We start from the raw sequence: 17,898 nt of genomic DNA, 5'->3' as shown, positions 1-17,898 counted from the left end.
ATTAATATAATGAAAAGTATTATTCATAGGCATTATCTACTTAGACAGTGATACATTTTGACAAATAAAACTTTTTGAACTTGATTTGCTTAAATATCTGATCCTTCTGCTGTTATGAAACACAATTTTGGCTGTTTATTATTGCATTATCTCTTTTAATGTGATAAAAACACTGAATAATAATTTTGACTATGTATTGGTATTGTGGTGGTGTATAAGGTGCTGGAAAAAGCTTTAAAATGGACCTTGAAAGTGCTTGAATTTGACCTTAGAAAAGGTGTACAAACGCTGTGTATTTTGTAATCGGAAAATATGACTTTACGAAGACGGGGTTCCCTATGGCACTCAATTCTTCTTCTTTCCATATGACATGACAAAGAGAGGTGTCAGGCCAGAATATACAAACGAAAAGTTCTGCACAAAGGCTTTTTCGCAATAAAAAAATAACTCTGACAGCTTAATTTTAAATAATAAATTTCTGTTTGTGTTTTTTTCTTATTGGCTCTCACTAACACTCATCACAAAGTGGATTTTTAATAAATTGTGAGGGTGGGTGGCTCTCAATACGGAGCTTTATCATAATGAAACATGGCCTTGTTTTTAACAGCCTCGTATACAAGAAATACGCTGTTCTGTTTGAGGCTATTTGTCACACTGTCCGTATCTCACATTGGGCATTAGTGAATAATACGATTTAACTAGCCACTGAAATGACAAATTATAGGTATATGCAGCCAAGATTTTTTTTTAAAATATATTATTGGTTTATACAACAACCAGTGATAGATATAGCTGGTTAGTCTTATACAGCTTCTGCATAAAACTGACCACTATACTGAAACGTGGTATTCCAGACCATACCGTTTTTACATGCAGCACATTATAGTGTATTGAGTGTAATGATATTCACTTTGATAATAAAAAAAAGTTTAAAATAACTGGGTTATTTTCTTGAACCAGAAGCTTACTGCTCCAGTCTGCCCACTTTTTTTTTTTTTTTTTAAACTGTATAAAAATGCTTAGTGCACAGGCTTCCACACATAAATTAATAAAAGAAATAAGCTTCAAGCATATACTGTAAATAAAAAGTCTTCATCAAGCAACCTCAAGTCATGAAGAGTAGCCTATTATGCCACAGGAGCCAGAGTGCTGGTAATGAAAAACAACTCCTCATGGAACAATATTTTTATAGTGTTGTTTTACAGGTGTTTTAAAGTAATAACGCCAGCCGCCAGGGCTCAACAGAAACCTTTCTGTCCACCAGCCTGATTGGGCCAGTACTCAGACGTCATTAGAATTTTATGATTCTAACTGAATTCTAATGAATATTTGTACAAGTATTATTCATTTGAACTATTTTAAAATTATTATTTATTACATATTTTCCACATATATATTTTCAAATCATATGTTACACTTTCTTTACTAAGACAATTTGCAATAATAACTGAAATCCTCATTTACGTTAGCCAGATAATTAAATAATGGTAGTTGACAAGTTTAAAAAGTTAATAAGCACATTTTGCAAACCAAATGTCACAGAAAGTTTGCAGAGGATAAAAAAAAAAAAAATTACAAGATCTAAGATCAAGTATACTGTCCTTATTGTTGAGCTCTGAATGCAAAACGCAGAGAAAGAGAGACATCACATCCAGTCAAAAATAAATTATCTTATCTTTTGTTAGTTTGTTTTCCTAATTTGAGTAGAATCATTCTTTTTTACTGCCTGTCTGTGAGTGAAGTCTGTGACCAAGAACTAAAAAGGTTTTCCCTAAGTTATGGGGACCCGGGAAACAAGCTTACAAAACATATAGAATGATCTTTTTTGGAAATCTAAAATATGTTCTGTGATGGATGGGTTTAGGAGTAGGTTTAGTGTAGGGGGATATACAGTTTGTACAGTATAAAAACCATTACGCCTAATGAACTTTTACTGTTGTTAGTTTCACTCGAACCATCCTTGTTCACTTAAAAAACTCATGTAACTACATTAGTACACTGTAAAAAATTTCTAACCCTCCCAAAACAAAAATTTCAAGTGACCGATAACATCTAAATTTTTCAATTGGCCCAAGTGAAATTCTTGTTGCAATAGTCTGTTAACATTGGCTCAATGAGAAATAATACGTCAGACTAATTGAAAAATTTAGATGTTATCAGTCACTTGACATTTTTGACTTGGGGATGTAATTTTTTTTTACAGTGTATATGTTCAACAAAAAAATTGTATTGTCAGCTTTGCTTAAAAAGTGTTTGTTCAGTCAACTTAACATTGCTGAGTGAAACGCACATATTAATAAAACAATATAGCCTGGACCTTTGCGCGCACCATAGCTGCTTACACTGAGCAACAAAAGACAGAAGAGCCACGTTGTGGAGAAGATGCGGGTGACTCTGTCAGGTATGAATATTTGATTAACAGTCCTTACCATCCTGATAAAAACTGCCTAGAAAATGAATGTATGTGTCCACAGTGTTTTATTATTTTAGGTTAGCAATTTATTGTGGCTATACCAATCTGTTACATATAGGTTAAGTTTTCTTTCTTTAGTATTTTTCCATTTTAGTCAGTTATGCTAACTTGCGTTTCTATCTCAAGACTATGGAAGGCATTTTCTGCCAAATTTAAATAAATTTATTAAATGATTAAAATGAAAATGAAAACCAGATTAAAGATTTCATTACAGAAAACAGTACGCAAAATATGTGACAAAATTGAGAATGAAATTAAATGATTTCATTTTCACAGCATTATCCCTGTCAAATTGAAAAATAAAATGCAATTGGTGATTTCACATTTCATTTTCACTACAGTCTCGAGGCAAGACTGCCAATTAGGGCTGCAACAAACGATTATTTTGATAATCGATTAATCTAACGATTATTAGAATGATTAATCGACTAATCGTCGATTATTTCGCCGACTAATCAGTAAGTTTTAGAACGATTATTCAGCTTTTTCAATTAGTTAAAACACTCTAAAACATTAGTTATACAATATTCTAACTATAATATAAAAAAAGAAAATCACTTCAGCTTTTGAAATGGTTGTTTTAATGAACTTTGAGCAACTAAACAGGTCATTCTCTTTAAGTTTTCAGATTTCTGTCCAACTCAAATCACACACAAATGCTCTCTAAGCATTGTTTAAATATTCGGTTCTTTTTCAATAGAAAAAAATCAACAAAAATGAATCAGCTGCAATACAGACAAACTTAATCTACAAACAATTATTATAAGTTGACATGAGTTAAGTTGATATTATAAAATTGACATGACAATTGAACTAATAGAGACATTCTCATTCACCTTTTAATTTACAGTATGAAAAAGTAACTGACACGATATTCTTCATAACATCTCCTTTTGTAAGTCTTCATGAATATGGAACAAAATACAGGCAAGTGATAAGACTGTAATACCTAATAGTGTTACAATAATAAAAACAGCCCTGACTCCTAATATAAGCAATAAGGTACTCCAGGCTAGTTCTGTATCTGAATAAGTCACGGCTGAAGGGCGTTGTTAGGCACGACGCGAATATGAAACATTGGCCGAGGTCCTCGGTTAAAGCTAGCGGGTATTAATGTCTGGCTATAATTGTTGTAGAAATTGTGTTAAGACCTTTGTACAACCAAATAGTTGAATTTCCAAAACAGCCTAATACATGAATGAACCTCATCGTCGAGTATGGTCTAGTCTGAGTCTAACATCATAACTAACATGGTCAGGCTGGTTGTTTCCATGTTCTAATGCTGCGGCAGCTTCCCGCAAAAGCTCACTAACAGATTTCGCCATATCTCGTCGTCTCGATTACAATATAATCACATTTAAATAATTTCGTTTCACACATTCAACTCATGCACACGGACGTCGATGACTTAGCTTTACAGAAGGCGTGTCTCTAGCGCCGTTACTAGAATAAGCCACACCCACTCATTAACATAGAATTTGCATGCAGGTTGTCTTTGAAAATGAAAACGAAAATGAAAACTGAAATAAAAGAGGAATTAAAATGAAAACGAAAATTTACATTTGTATTTGAATTGTGTCACTATTATTGCGTGAGCGTTACTAAAGAGCATTGTAAAAACTGTATTTGTAGTTTCTTTTTCACGTTTGGCTTTTCATTTTAATATTGGCAGTCTTGCCTCGAGACTGTAGTGAAAATGAAATGTGAAATCACCAATTGCATTTTATTTTTCAATTTGACAGGGATAATGCTGTGAAAATGAAATCATTTAATTTCATTCTCAATTTTGTGATTATGTTTTCTGTAATGAAATCGTTAATCTGGTTTTAATTTTCATTTTAATCATTTAATTTATTTATTTAAATTTGGCATAAAATGCCTTCCATACAAGACAAGCATGTAAAGACTGCAAAATAACAGTGTCAACTAGATTGCAATTGTTGAAGTACTATAGATTAGTAATAATTTCCCATCCACTTATTCCGATTGGCCCTGCAGTTTTTAAACATGGAGTGCACAAAAACAATGCTGTTTTGTCTTCAGATGTCATTGATTAACGCTTAATGTATTTAAAAAAAAATTAAAGCCATCTTTAGTGTTGTGTTGTGTCTCTTAAATCTCTACATTGCTGCTGAGTTCATTCGAATCATCACCATCCCACTGATTCAGACATTTATGTCAAAACTGGACAGTTACACAAGCAAACTGCCCAGCATCTACCAGAGAAAATTAGTTGCAGGACGAAACAGTTGTAAACTAATGGCTGTCATTGTCCAGATTTGTGATCTGTTTATGATGCTTGTGAATAAATTTCCACTTCTTCTACAGAACAATACCATCTTAACTAGGAGAGCTTGCATTCTCAGAGCACTTTCTGTGCATCTTAATGAAGACTGTGAATGGAGTATACAGTGTTCTCAGGCATTCTTTTGAATGGTTACAATAAATAATACCCCCAATAAAATCACTAGACAATACAATAATCACATATGGATACAGAATTCTCAGAATCTTTGCTTTTACTAAATGTATTCCTAAGTGATGTTACATTTGCATTTGTTGGTGCAATTAAAATGACTGAACTGTTTTACTGTTGTTTTGTGCGTTTTAGGACACAGATTTTGAGAATGCTAAGAGAGATATGGCTAATAAAATCATTTTGCTTCAAACCTGTAAATGAAGAGGTTTGTGACCACATATGTGAACAATTGCACATTGCAAGATTTTGGGTGGAACTTTTGCTGTTGACCAGATTTCGTTGTTTTATTGTTTTTAAAGGTGCAGTATATTTTTTCTCAAAGTCGTTGCTGAACAGTGTTTATATTTGAACCCCTCTCTTCATTGCTCCGCCTCCAAAGCTCACCCTCCAATCCTAACCGCCCTGCTCCGAGTCGGTCTTGAACCCGATCGCTGTCATGCGAGGCGGGTGCACTAACAAGGATGCTAAACAGTAAACACCGCATTCTCTAGCAGTCATCAGCCTGCACAACTCTCACTAGCTGGCCTCCATTTCACATGCAATGCAAGAGCAGATGTCTATTTATTCTAGCAGTAGCACAACAAAATAATGCTTCACGAAAAATTAATCGCAGATGATAAACAAACGACAAGAAAGCAGAAAAAATGAACATACATACACAAGAGTAAATACAAAGAGTTTGTTGTTAATTGTCAACAGCACAGCAGCTCCAGACAAATAATGACACTCAAAACCAGTGTTACTCACATATTCCAGTGTTACTAATTAAAGCAACCTCCGCATCTGTTTTCAGGCCTTCCCGCTCAGCTCTCCAGGGCTGGAAAACTTTTCTAATAAGGGGGTCCTAAAGCTCTATCCTGATCATAACCCTCCTTTTTCCAGTGATATTCTTATGAGCTTTTCTCTTTCTCTCAAATCTCCATCTTGCTCGTTCTCTCTCCTCCACCATCATATGCCCCCTAATAATGATTGGCTACACGTTTGTTGTTGTGTCTGGTTGTGTCTTTCCGACCAACTTTTAAAAGTTTTTCAAATATCGCTTACCCCACCTTCAAGATCTGTGAAATTTAAATTGTGTTAGTGGTTGATAAAAAAAAAAAAAAAAAATAGGGGCCAGATTTATTGTTACCTTTATTGATGGCTCAAAAATCTTTTATTGTTTTTGTATTACTTTTGTAAAAATAACATAATGAAAAAATGACATAATGAACTGATAATGACCTGTTCCCTATAAATGGCATATTTAATTTGCCTGATGAGAGTCAAGGGAAGCCAGCAAATCTGTTTTTTATGATCTCAGCAGTCGTCCAGATATGCCGTCTTTTATGGCGTGTCTGGATATGTTTGGAGTTGGGATTCAAGCAAAAGAAAACCTGATCCTTCAAATCAGGGGAACAAATAAAACCTTTAAAAGGTGTATTGAATAGAGAAAGAAACAACAGGGGCCAACTCCATGTTTCTGACACATTTCATCGACTGGACGTCTAAGTTTGTGGCATGGATCTTTATTTCAGGAGTCTCTTTTATGCTACATGGAAAAACACACATTCTCAGTCTGGAAATGTAATAATTTGTTCTGTAAAACCCAGATGCACATTTTACATCTTCCTGGAGATTGAGACATGTTGTTGGTTAAGAGGGAGCTAAATATTCCAAGTTAACAATTTACCTGAGGAAGAGCCGCAAAGGGATTGTAAACATACTGCTTATCAGCACCAATTTATATTTCTGTAAACAAAATTAGTGCTCTAAATAACTGCATTATTCCAAATTCCTGTTTATCATGTATTCAGACCAGTGAATCCTCCACTGAGGAAACTGGAAATGATGCCCCTACCATTCTCCAATTAGACCGGGAGGATATATATACAAGTGTCATTACTGCTCGGTAAGCATGCTCAAACTGCTCACAACCCTCCCGCCCTCACCACTATAAGTATCAAGCATATTACTGTGCACCCTCTAGCTGTCGTTTTCTTTTGTTTCAGATTACCAAGGCTTTCAAGTCCTAGCTGTCACGGACATCATTGCTGAGAGACATTCATCCTCATAGCCAAGTTACAGTATAGACGCCCCGGGATTTACTGCCATGTCTACACGTTAACACTGTTTTGCTTTAAAGACATTACTAAAGAGTCTTAATCATCTGTATATCACTCAAGCTGATGGTTCTGTGGGGGGTTAATGGTTGAGCTCTGTATGCCATTAATCATGGAGCAAGAACCCCCTTAAGGAACCATACCGCCAAAGATAAATTGTGTTTAATAAACTCAAGTAACTTGCCAAAGTGGTCCTGTCTGAACCACATTAATGTAATGTCATGGAATTATTGTTGGAGACTTTATAAATATTGACATATGCAACTCATTTATTGAATCAGCATTCAAGAAATTAGCTTGAAAATGTTTTTAATTCAGTTGACAGTCTTAGAAAAACACATTAGTAATTTATGCTAATAGAGGATATGCACAAAAGATAATGCTACAGCAACAAATTCAAAAGAACACTTGCTTATGAGAAAGCATAAGAGAAGAAGAGAGCATGATGACACAGATCAGGAAACCAAGTGTAACAATTGGCACTACAGAGCAGAACGGTGCTCTCTAAACTGTGGAAATGTTTTAGATTTGCATTTAGTTTTTTTGTTTCATGCAATTGAGGTTTGTAGCTCTCTGTAGGGCTCACATGAAACATTGGGGCGCTAACTAATATGTGCCTCGAACATCTGGAAAGAGGCTTACTCCAGTGGCAAAAGGATTTTTAAGGCAATATTGCCAGGCAACCATACTGGGTGACAATAAGATACTGCCAACCAGTAGTAATTCTACATCTTTTTTCACTGCCCATAGCTACAATAGCTGAAATGCATGCTGTGCATCAAATCCAAAGAAAAACACTCAATTCAAAGCCTAGGCAGAAAAAAACCCAGAAATGTGGGGGAAAGGGGTACATGGGACATGAACATTTAAGTACAATACAGGACAGCCCCATGACACTGCAGATACAGTGAAAGAGACTGGGTTCCAGTCCATGGTGGCAGGTGCTCATTTGTCTCAAAACAACTCTCTCAATTTGTTTATGTATATGTTGTAGGTTGGAAAATGTGTGTGTGTATATATATATATATATATATATATATATATATATATATATATATATATATATATATATATATATTAAAATAAAAGAGGAAAAAAAAGGACACCCCTTTAAAAAAAATTGTATTGTTCATAAATGTGCCTTCAACATGTTTATTGATGGTTAAATTTATCGTTACCTTTGTTGTGGGTAAAGAAAACGTTTTTATTGTCTCCTGTTAATTAAACTTTGCCGGAGCTTGCAGCCAGTACTCCTGTCTCACGGCATGTCTTTTATTACTCTACAGGTGAGCAAAAACGATTCAAAAACTGGTCGAAACTGATGTTAAACACTGTTTCAAACATGTAAATGTTGATTTTGATGGGTTACTGAGAAAGACGCCGCGTCATATATCGGATTACACACGAGTGACAAATATGTGAATCTGAAGTGAAATGAGAGAAAATACTCATGTGAAAAGAGTTTAGGAATGTTTCTAAAGTGTTTTGGATGTTGATTGTAATTGGATGATAAAGTTTAAGCGAGTTAAATGTACATTTGCTACTGGAGTTATCTCGAGCCAAAATGGTGGCACATGTTTATTGTTTATTGTTAAAAAAAGTATCCCTATTAGCTGTCACCAAAGTGAGATGAGCTAGTCTTCCTGGGTAAAACATTGTAGATATCATTATAAACATCATCAGAAATTATTCAGAATAAATTATTACAGTATTACATTCATACAGTAAATATGTCCATTCCCTACTCACAATTTTAAATAGTGCATTCTTAGATCGTACTTGAAAGAGACTTTGCCATTCATTTTATGTATATTCAGTGGGCAATTATTCCAATGATTGATGGCACGATAAATAACTGTTCTCTTTAAAGCATTTGATTTTGGGCATGGTAACATCATCTGGCCATTATCAGCTGACCTAGTCAAATGAGAATGAACCTGATCACACCTAACAATTCGGTTGTATAAGAAAACGGGTTGAGAAGAAAAGACAGTGTTTCTGAAAAATTTAGTTGTATTGAAAACCAGCCTGTTCTCCACCGTTAACCATGAGAGTCGACGGTGCATACTGATAGTGTTTGTTCTGATGGGACAATGTAATACTAACCTGGCACCTCTGTTTTGGGCAGTTTGTAATTTCTTTAGTTGACCTTTAGATGTAGATGACCATACAGGGGCACAATAATCCAGATGACATAAAATGAAAGATTTAGCCATCTGTCCCAGGATGTGTGTAGGGACATAAGAAAGACATTTCCTCACCATAGAGATACCATAACCCATCTTCTTCACTATCAATATGTTCTGCCCATGAGAGCTGACTATCTATTATTGTGCCCAGTAATTTTACTTTATCTACCTGTTCTATAGGTTCCCCAGACAAGTTCAAACTCATCTTTGGTGTAGATTACAGTTTATGACTCGATCCCAAGATATCCCAAGATTCATGCATGTATGTGTGAACTAGAGCCAAAATGGCGACTTGCATGTAAAACAGGTTAGTGTGAAGACAAATGTGAGATTCATTTATGTGGCAGTGTGAAAACGGAATTAATGTTTATGATGATGTGAAAACATGTGAAAACACTGTAGCAGGTCAATGTATTGTGATTGATTCTAATGTGTTGCAGAACAAGTCAAGTACAGACAAAAGTAACTTCTGAAAAGCTTTATTGAAATATTGTTTTCTTTGGTGGAATGTGTTGTGTTGCAGAGAAACAAGTATTGTTGTTCTGTAAATATGTTAGATTTGTGACTACATAAAGAGCTAAGAAAAGCTTGAGTGTTAATTAAACTTTGCCGGAGCTTGCAGCCTGTACTCCTGTGAGTCCTGTCTCACAGCGTGTCTTATTCTACAGAGCCAGCAAAAGTGGTCCATTCAATTTACCCATTCAGGCTTCCCAGCCCTGATGCAAGTAACAAATAACGGGCCAAGTCATTACCCGAAATCAAAAACCCAAGAACATTGTATAATCAGGAGTTTAATGGAGTAAAGTCATGTGGAAAACTGTTGAAGTTGATAGAGTCATAACTGAGCCTTTATGTTCATCTAATTACACAATTAATGAAACAGGGTTCTTGTGCGACTTAATTTGCATTCAATCTTCTGGCTATAGTGCAGGTTTTTGACACTGGACTTTTGAAATGCAGTGTAACAACTCTCCATCAATTTTAGCTGAGACTGTGAGGAGATAAATATGGAAATGAAATGCAGATGCTGCTATCAGAATTAATGTGTTCATCTCCTCTTAGAGAGGAATCAATCTTCCCCTTTCACACAGCGTGTTGATCCTAGGAAATTGCTGTAAAATTGCTAGAATGCCTTCTGTGTGAACGCAAACACGTTCCGGGATCGATGCCGGAATGGGGACCTAGTAACATTGCCGGGATCAGTCGCGGAACGCGCCCTGCGTGAACAAAAGCCAGGACCAATGCCGTAAGGGGTATTTTGTTGCTCTTAGAAGAAAGTCTATGTTCGTCATCAACAAAGAACGAAAAAATGTCTGCAAAATAGAATGAAGCAGAGACCAGCGAGCTCCTTACCATCCATACTGAAGCTGAGATCGTTCGCCAGCTTTGTTAGACTGGCCTTTCTACAACACATCTACATCACGTCAAGTGTCTTTACGGCATGCGTGTGAACACACTCACAGATTCCGGAAAATCACTCGCAGTGGGAATGAACCAAAAATCAAACGATCCCGGGACAAATCCCGGGAAACATTATCCGTGTATTTTCCGGAATCTCTCTGTGAAAGGGGCTTTAGAGAGGCATTCAAGTCTGGTCAGATGTTGATAACACGATGCGTTTGCAGTGAGAGTGTTCCCTAATTGACATGGCAAATCCTGGACATTTCTTAAGTACAATCTTTAAAATTAGTCTCAAATCTCAATTAAATTAAATTAAATTAATCTCAAAAGAACCACATACGCTTGGGTAGATGCCATATTTAAAAGTGCGGTATGTGATTTTTGAGAAGCTTCAACCCCAATTAAACACCACCTAACCCTAACCAGCAAATAAAGCTCTTACTGGGCATACTAGAAACTTACAGGTAGGAGTGCTGAGGCAAATTGGAGCTAAACTGTTCCTCTATCCTCCAGGACCAACTTTGGACACCCCTGACCTAAACAAACAATTTTGTGAAGATCTCTTCTGTGTGTGTGTGTGTGTGTGTGTGTGTGTGTGTGTGTGTGTGTGTGTGTGTGTGTGTGTGTGTGTGTGTGTGTGTGTGTGTGTGTGTGTGTGTGTGTAAATAGTGTTTGTAAATAGTGTTTGTAAATAGTCCTGGCTGTGTAAATAGGAGAAAAAACAAAGTGGAATGGTTGAGATGTATTACCAAAGAGGAAAAGCTATCCAGCACTGGAGAGAGCGGGAAGGCCTGAAAGTGGATGCCGAGGTTGCTTTGTTTCTGCTCAATATGGTTGTAACATCAGCTTTAGCTGTTTCACAGAACCAAGATGCTGTTGCTGTTGTTGTTGAATCACAGCTGATTCATCCATATTGTGTGAGCTGTATTATGCACCAGCTTTTAGTAGTTGCCTGTGTGGTATAGCGTGTTTGTTATTTTGGGGGCAGAGTAATGAAGGGATTGGTGTGTTTATTTGGGTGTCGATTTCAAATATCAACAGTGATTCTTAGAAATTGCTTGCTTACTGCACCTTAAAGGTAACGTGACTGAAACAAGGCTGTAAGAGAGTGATAATGTTTGTTTAATTAATTTCAACAAGATACATTGTCCACAGCAATTTGTTTTGTTGGCCGAACGACTGACAAGAAATTACAGTGGCACAACCCAATGGGCTTGAATTTCTGTACACTGTAAAAAGTGAACAGTTGGATCAACTTAAAAAAATTACTTCAATTGGTAACACCTAAAGAAATTAAGTTTTCTCAACTTAAATTATCACGTTTTTCACGATAAAATGTGATAATTTAAGTTGAGAAAACTTAATTTCTTTAGGTGTTACCAATTGAAGTAATTTTTTTAAGTTGATCCAACGGTTCACTTTTTACAGTGTATAAATAATTCATCAATTAATTTGCATATTTGTAAATGGACTACTTGCACTACTTCCGCGTTCTACTCGAGAGTTTCTGGTAACAGCGTTCAGCGCACCTGCATACAGACAGTTACATGAGGATGCAAATTATTACTACATTTTATGGCTGTCAATTTATTAAAACACTGAATCATGTTCTCTGCATTAACATGAATTATCTTGAACCTCTTATAAATATATTTTCTTTCCAAAGGGGCATTCTGAATAATAAATAAATAAATAAATATATTTCCTACAAACCTGCAGCAGTTCAGTGCTCATCTTTTCATTAACAGTGTTTTTTTCTCTTAATACCTGTTGAGTTTCCATTTTTAAATGAATTTGCTAATGAGCATCACCTGCGCGCCACACCTGCTTTGAGTCTCATGGAAGTAGATCTGGAAGAATAAAAGGTGGCGTGATGACAGTGCAAGACGAGAGAGAACCAGGCCTGGAATTTACCTTGTGTTTTGTTTATGTTTGTGCGACAGTTATCCATAAGGGGCTGACGCTTTACTTTCATTTCGTGTTTTTTTATTTTATGATTAAAGTTTCATTGAAAGTTTGCAGGTCCCGCCTCCTTCTTCCCTGAACTACTAACATCATTACATACTATTTCAAAACGGAAGTGCACCACGAAGCACAGTGCAAGTAGTCCATTGTCCCGCTGAACTGAATGGGACCATTTACATACTGAAAGGATGGTTTTACCCATAATTCACCCTGAAGTTCATTCTGCTTGTGATTCAAAATTAAAGCTTTTTAAACAGACTGCACTACAGTCTATCCCTCACAGCATAATTTTTATTCTTGTTGAATAAAACATGGCATCTACCATGACTCTTCTGTTGGTTTGGAATGGTCTTTAGTCTATTTCTGACTCAAGCAACAGATAAGATCTCTCTGCACCATGACACTCAGATCCCCTGTGTTGTTTGCCTGTGCCACCTTATTTCACCTCATGAAAGCCTGTAGCCATTTAACTTTACTTATCCGAGAGAGGGGTATGACTCCACATGGTTCTGTTAAGAAAATAAATGCTGATTTTACTTATTAACCCTCATGCTTTGTTAGGGTTCTGAGAGACCCTTTTAATAGTTCTAAAAACATGCTACATACTTATAAACACAATTCCAACTTGATCCTTTAAACATAAACCAGGAAAAAAGAAAGTTATTAAGCATATGTGAGGATAGGAAACTCCAGATATAAAAGATGAATAAATGCAAATAAGTTTTACATGAAAATTTCTCATATTTGTAGTAGGCTATTTCACTCTAGCCAACTGTTAGATTTGTTTTGTTCAGTAAATATATATTTTGAATTAGTTTTGTTTTTTATCTTACCACACTGGCAAAATTTTGTGAGGTTTATCCTTAAAAAGAAAAAACTATTTAAATGGGGATAACAATTTATTATTGTATATCATTTTGCATCTCAAATTTATCCTGTTTTAAGGATATTTTACTGGTAAATGTGACCACAAAACGTTTCATTTTTTGAAACATCTTATTTTCTGACATACAGTAATAGAAGGATAAAACTTAGGTAATATAAGACCAGGGACTTTAAGACACAGATACATATTAAATTAATTTGAAGGGAAAATAAGAGGTTAATTTTGTAGCCTACATATTTTTCACATACACATACTGTCTCTGGGACCTCAAACAAAGAGAGTAAAGTCAATCTCAAAGGTTTAAATAACAGCAGAAATAAGAGTCAACAACCCATACCATCTTAAATAGATGTGAACTCTTTAAATAAGGTTTTTAAACTAAAAGGTTTATTTATAGAGAGGACTAAAATGTGGAAATGAAAAGGGATTAAAATATTAGAATTCAATAGGCTATAATAAATTATAGTAATAGAAAATAAAGTCAGTTACTAACTAAAACTGAAAATCAATGTAGCTAATTTATATGCTACTATATTAAAAATTACCCCAATAGCGCATAGCTCTCCAAGCACTGACCCCTTTGCTTTTTATTCATCCTTTTTACATCCACTTAAAATACTCACAGATGTCCAAAAACGGCTTATTGTTTCTTTAAGGCTTGGGTTTATGAGCAATGCAACTTTTTATTCAAAACCTGTAGTGTCTGTGTGGGGGGGGACCGCAGTGCGCACAGGCTGAAACGCAATTCAATCGAGTCTTTGTGTAGAAAGAAGCACCTGTGACTGACTTAATGCGATAAATAAGAACCCATGAAACAATGTGTTTTGTAGATAAGCAGCGAGAAAAGCCACCACCTGTGCCACGTTTTGTTTTATCTGATAGAAGTTCGTGAAGTCAAAGAACGCGTGTTATTAACAAGCAAAATATTGTCATGCCACGGGAGTGTACCGCGAGAAAGCTCAAAAGTTCCTCAGAGGTCTGACACTAGTGTTTTCTTCTTTTCCATGAACTACTTTGGCTGTAGCATAGCCTAATACATTGCTGATTATGTATAGGCTAGATTATTTTATATCGCATTAGGCTATTTATAATCCATTCAGTAGACTAACCAAACATACAGCCACTTCGAATAAATCATCAGAATAAGCATAATGACTCGCATATGTAGCCTAAGAGGTTAGCAGATCATATGGACGAAAGTGTAAAAGTTTGCAGGAATTAAAGAAGACTGTTGTGAGAAAGACCACCATGTAGCTTAAATTTTACAATTCACATCCAAACGAAACCGGTTATGAAGCGCCAAAAAATATCTTACCTTCGGTTTCCACCCTGGATTTTTGAATGAACAGGAAAATGACGGTTAATTCCAAAAGAGCGTTTGAAGGATATTTGAAGGATTTCATGCTGAAGCCTCACAGCGGTCCTCCAAAGACATTACCGACCGGACAGACTTTTCTCTAATCGCACTATTTCCAAAGGAAGATGAGCGTTTATCGCTTTCGTGGGGACGAACGGTAGAGCATCGCTCGGTTGGTCCAGCAGTTTCTGTCACCTGCTCCCGCGGACTGAGAGACTTGATGAGCTGGAGCAGAGCTCGACATTATTCATTGAGAATTTCGTCACTGCAGCGTGGTTAGGGATTATAAACACTTAAGTAGTAAATGTCTTTTGTGAGAACGCCTATTCATATTCCTGTGATCAATAATGAGAGATGGGAACAATATGGGAACACTTACACGTTACTACTACTACAGTCACACAAAACCAGTCAAATTGAGTGAAAATGAATTACATTCATAAATGGGTCAACAACATTGCTATTGCCATTGCTTAAACCCTTAAGCCTTCATTGGCACACTCAGAAGAAAGACCTTTGAGAGTGTTTTTAATATGCTTCTCATTCAAATAAGTGATTAAGTGTCTTTATTTTCTCTCCTGCCCTGTGTGTCATTGTTTTCTTGTTACCTGTAGGCTTACAGCCCAACATACTGTATTTGTCATAGCATGAATGTAATCGCAATGTTTTTGGTTGCCATACTTCAACATAAAATAGTAGCCTAATTAAAAAAAAAATCTTGCAAAAAGGGCACTATCTAGTCAGAGGCCAAAATGGCAGGTGCTTGATTGTGTCTGGAAATTACTGACTTCCGGTTTATTGTCTGTCGTACAGTAAAAAGTATCAGGTGATCTTTCATTATAAAGCTAATATTAGTTAGCAACATTTTACCGTAACTAGGTTGGTATATATAGATTTTAGTTTTTCAAAGCAAGCGTTTGTTTGTTTTATTTCTCCATATATTTTTAGATATCTGGTATCAATCTCAGACAGGTTTGATAAATAGTTTGCCAGGTCTACTTAGGTAAAAATTTTGCAATGTGGGCTCTTATCTAGTCAGAGGCCAAAGATTTTAGTTTTGGAAATGGAAACCAGTCAGTTCTCAGTTCTCATGCAATAGCCTACATGGGGAGGAAGAAAGATAATTTACCACTTTATTTACAAAATATTAATCTCCAAAGCACGTTCACGCAACAACGTCTGCTTTTGTGTCAACACAACATGCATGCGTCGTGCTCTCGTGAATGAGTGTTGAAGATTAATATTCGATAAAAAAAGTTTTACAGGTTTGGAATGACATAAGGGTAATAAAAAAAAAACAGAATTTTCATTTTTGGGAGAACAATGAGCAATAAAAGTTTTTCTGTTTTCAGTTGAAAATGGTGTTGTGTTAACGGAAACTAATTTAATAGCCTAACTAATGATTTTTACAACGGAAATTAATCAATCAAAAACTTACTTAAGTTGGACATGACTCTCTTTCTAGAGCTGCTACAGCCAAAACAATCTTTTTCAAACAAAACAATTAATTTTCTATTATCACTGTAAAGCTGCTTTGAAACAATCTGAATTAGGCCTATATAAAGCACTATATAAATTAAGGTGACATGACTTGACTTGACTTTCCACGTGTCACTCTTTTTTATGTTATCTTTTGCTTTTGCAAACAAAAACAAAAAAGAACATCTTGCTGAAACCAGCCTGGGGCCAGTTGCATAAAGCCATAAAACTAGTCTATCAAGTTAGTCATAAAATTTGTTTTAAGACTGTTGATAACTTTTTTGAGTCAGTAACATAAAAATGTAGATTTGCCTGATTTGATACTGAAAAGTCTGACTGCCCCTTGACTAACTGCTTAGTGGGTCAGGGCCGGATTAAGAATTCAGAGGCCCCTGGGCACAATGTAGTACTATGCTGGAGTAAAATTCATAAATGATTGGCGTTTCCCATAGGATTTTGTAAAAATATGTTGGGTGGACCTCTGTCCCTCTAGGTAAATTTTGTAAATTTTAAGGTTAAATGCATCAATCTAGCACACTATGAGAGCTAAAAAATTAAGAGCTTCAACCGGCTTCAACCCATGAACTGTGCACATTGAACAAAGAAAAAGCATTGACTTGTAGGGCTACCTGGACATTAAAGAGGGCTTAAAGGAACACTTCGACTTTTTGGGACTTTAGCTTATTCACCATATCCCCCAGAGTTAGATAAGTCCATACATACCATTTTCTTCTCCGTGCGTGCCGTAACTCTGTCTGACGCACCCACCGCTAGCCTAGCTTAGCACAAAGACTGGAGGTAAACGGCTACAGCTAGCATACTGCCTAGAGCCCTGCACGGGGCAAAACATCCAGCCCTAAACAAGACCTGGCTCGTGGTGTTCAAGCCCTAATCCGGCCCCAGCCCGAAAACATCTGCAATTTTTCAGCCCGAACCCAACCCCAGACCAACATCAATATCACTTTGAGCTCTCTCTGACGCGCGCTCTCTGATGCGCGCTGTCTCTGCTAGACGCACACACATACACACACACGCTACTAGGTACAATTTTATTATAGGCCTCAAACATAACTACCACCACCGACAATTATGCCCACAAATATTAATACAGACGGTCCATTACAGAGAAGCATAAGCATGCAGTAGAGAATATTATAGCCAAATGTGATCAAGCAGTAAATAACGATTTACGGCCCACCTTTTTTTGATGTCAAGTAACTTTACTGAAGAACAACGTTTCAAAGAACTCTTCGCCAACTGGCTAACATTAAATAATAATAAAAATATAATAAAGAAAAAAAAATCCGTTGAACTGAGTAGGCTCATTCACTGTTTATTCGCAATCGTTGTGAAGAAAAAGAATATCATCCACTGTTGAAGGCTTCAGGCTCGGTAATCAAATCAAAACTCTTTCAAAATGCAGCTTTTTTCTGAAGTATTGGGAACTTTTAGTAACTCCTTATGCTCCAACTTCTCCCTGATGCTCTGTATGGTCAACTGTCACCTAATGCATTGCACTTGCGTGATCGCATATTGCGTTGCATATTTATAATATTATCAATATAACAAT

At 36.1% G+C, this 17,898-nt stretch overlaps 1 protein-coding gene across 3 annotated transcripts in view; it reads right to left on the bottom strand.

Annotated features, from left to right (window-relative positions):
- Positions 1 to 15,118, bottom strand: part of rxfp2a (relaxin family peptide receptor 2a) — a 43,815-nt gene extending 28,697 nt beyond the window's left edge. Inside the window, exon 1 of one of the 3 annotated variants that reach the window (XM_084104162.1) lies at positions 14,808 to 15,118. In XM_084104162.1, coding sequence (XP_083960288.1) covers positions 14,808 to 14,895 — 88 coding nt within the window. In that variant the 5' untranslated portion in view covers positions 14,896 to 15,118. The remainder of the gene's footprint in view (positions 1 to 14,807) is intronic. The other 2 variants (XM_084104161.1, XM_084104160.1) reach the window with 2 other exon arrangements.
- Between the last annotated feature and the right edge of the window lie 2,780 nt (positions 15,119 to 17,898).

Source organism: Abramis brama, assembly GCF_963993115.1.
Source record: "Abramis brama genome assembly, chromosome: 25".
Lineage (NCBI taxonomy): Eukaryota > Metazoa > Chordata > Actinopteri > Cypriniformes > Leuciscidae > Abramis > Abramis brama.
The sequence above is the reverse complement of the archived record's forward strand: the minus strand, read 5'-3'. Positions and strand labels throughout refer to the sequence as shown.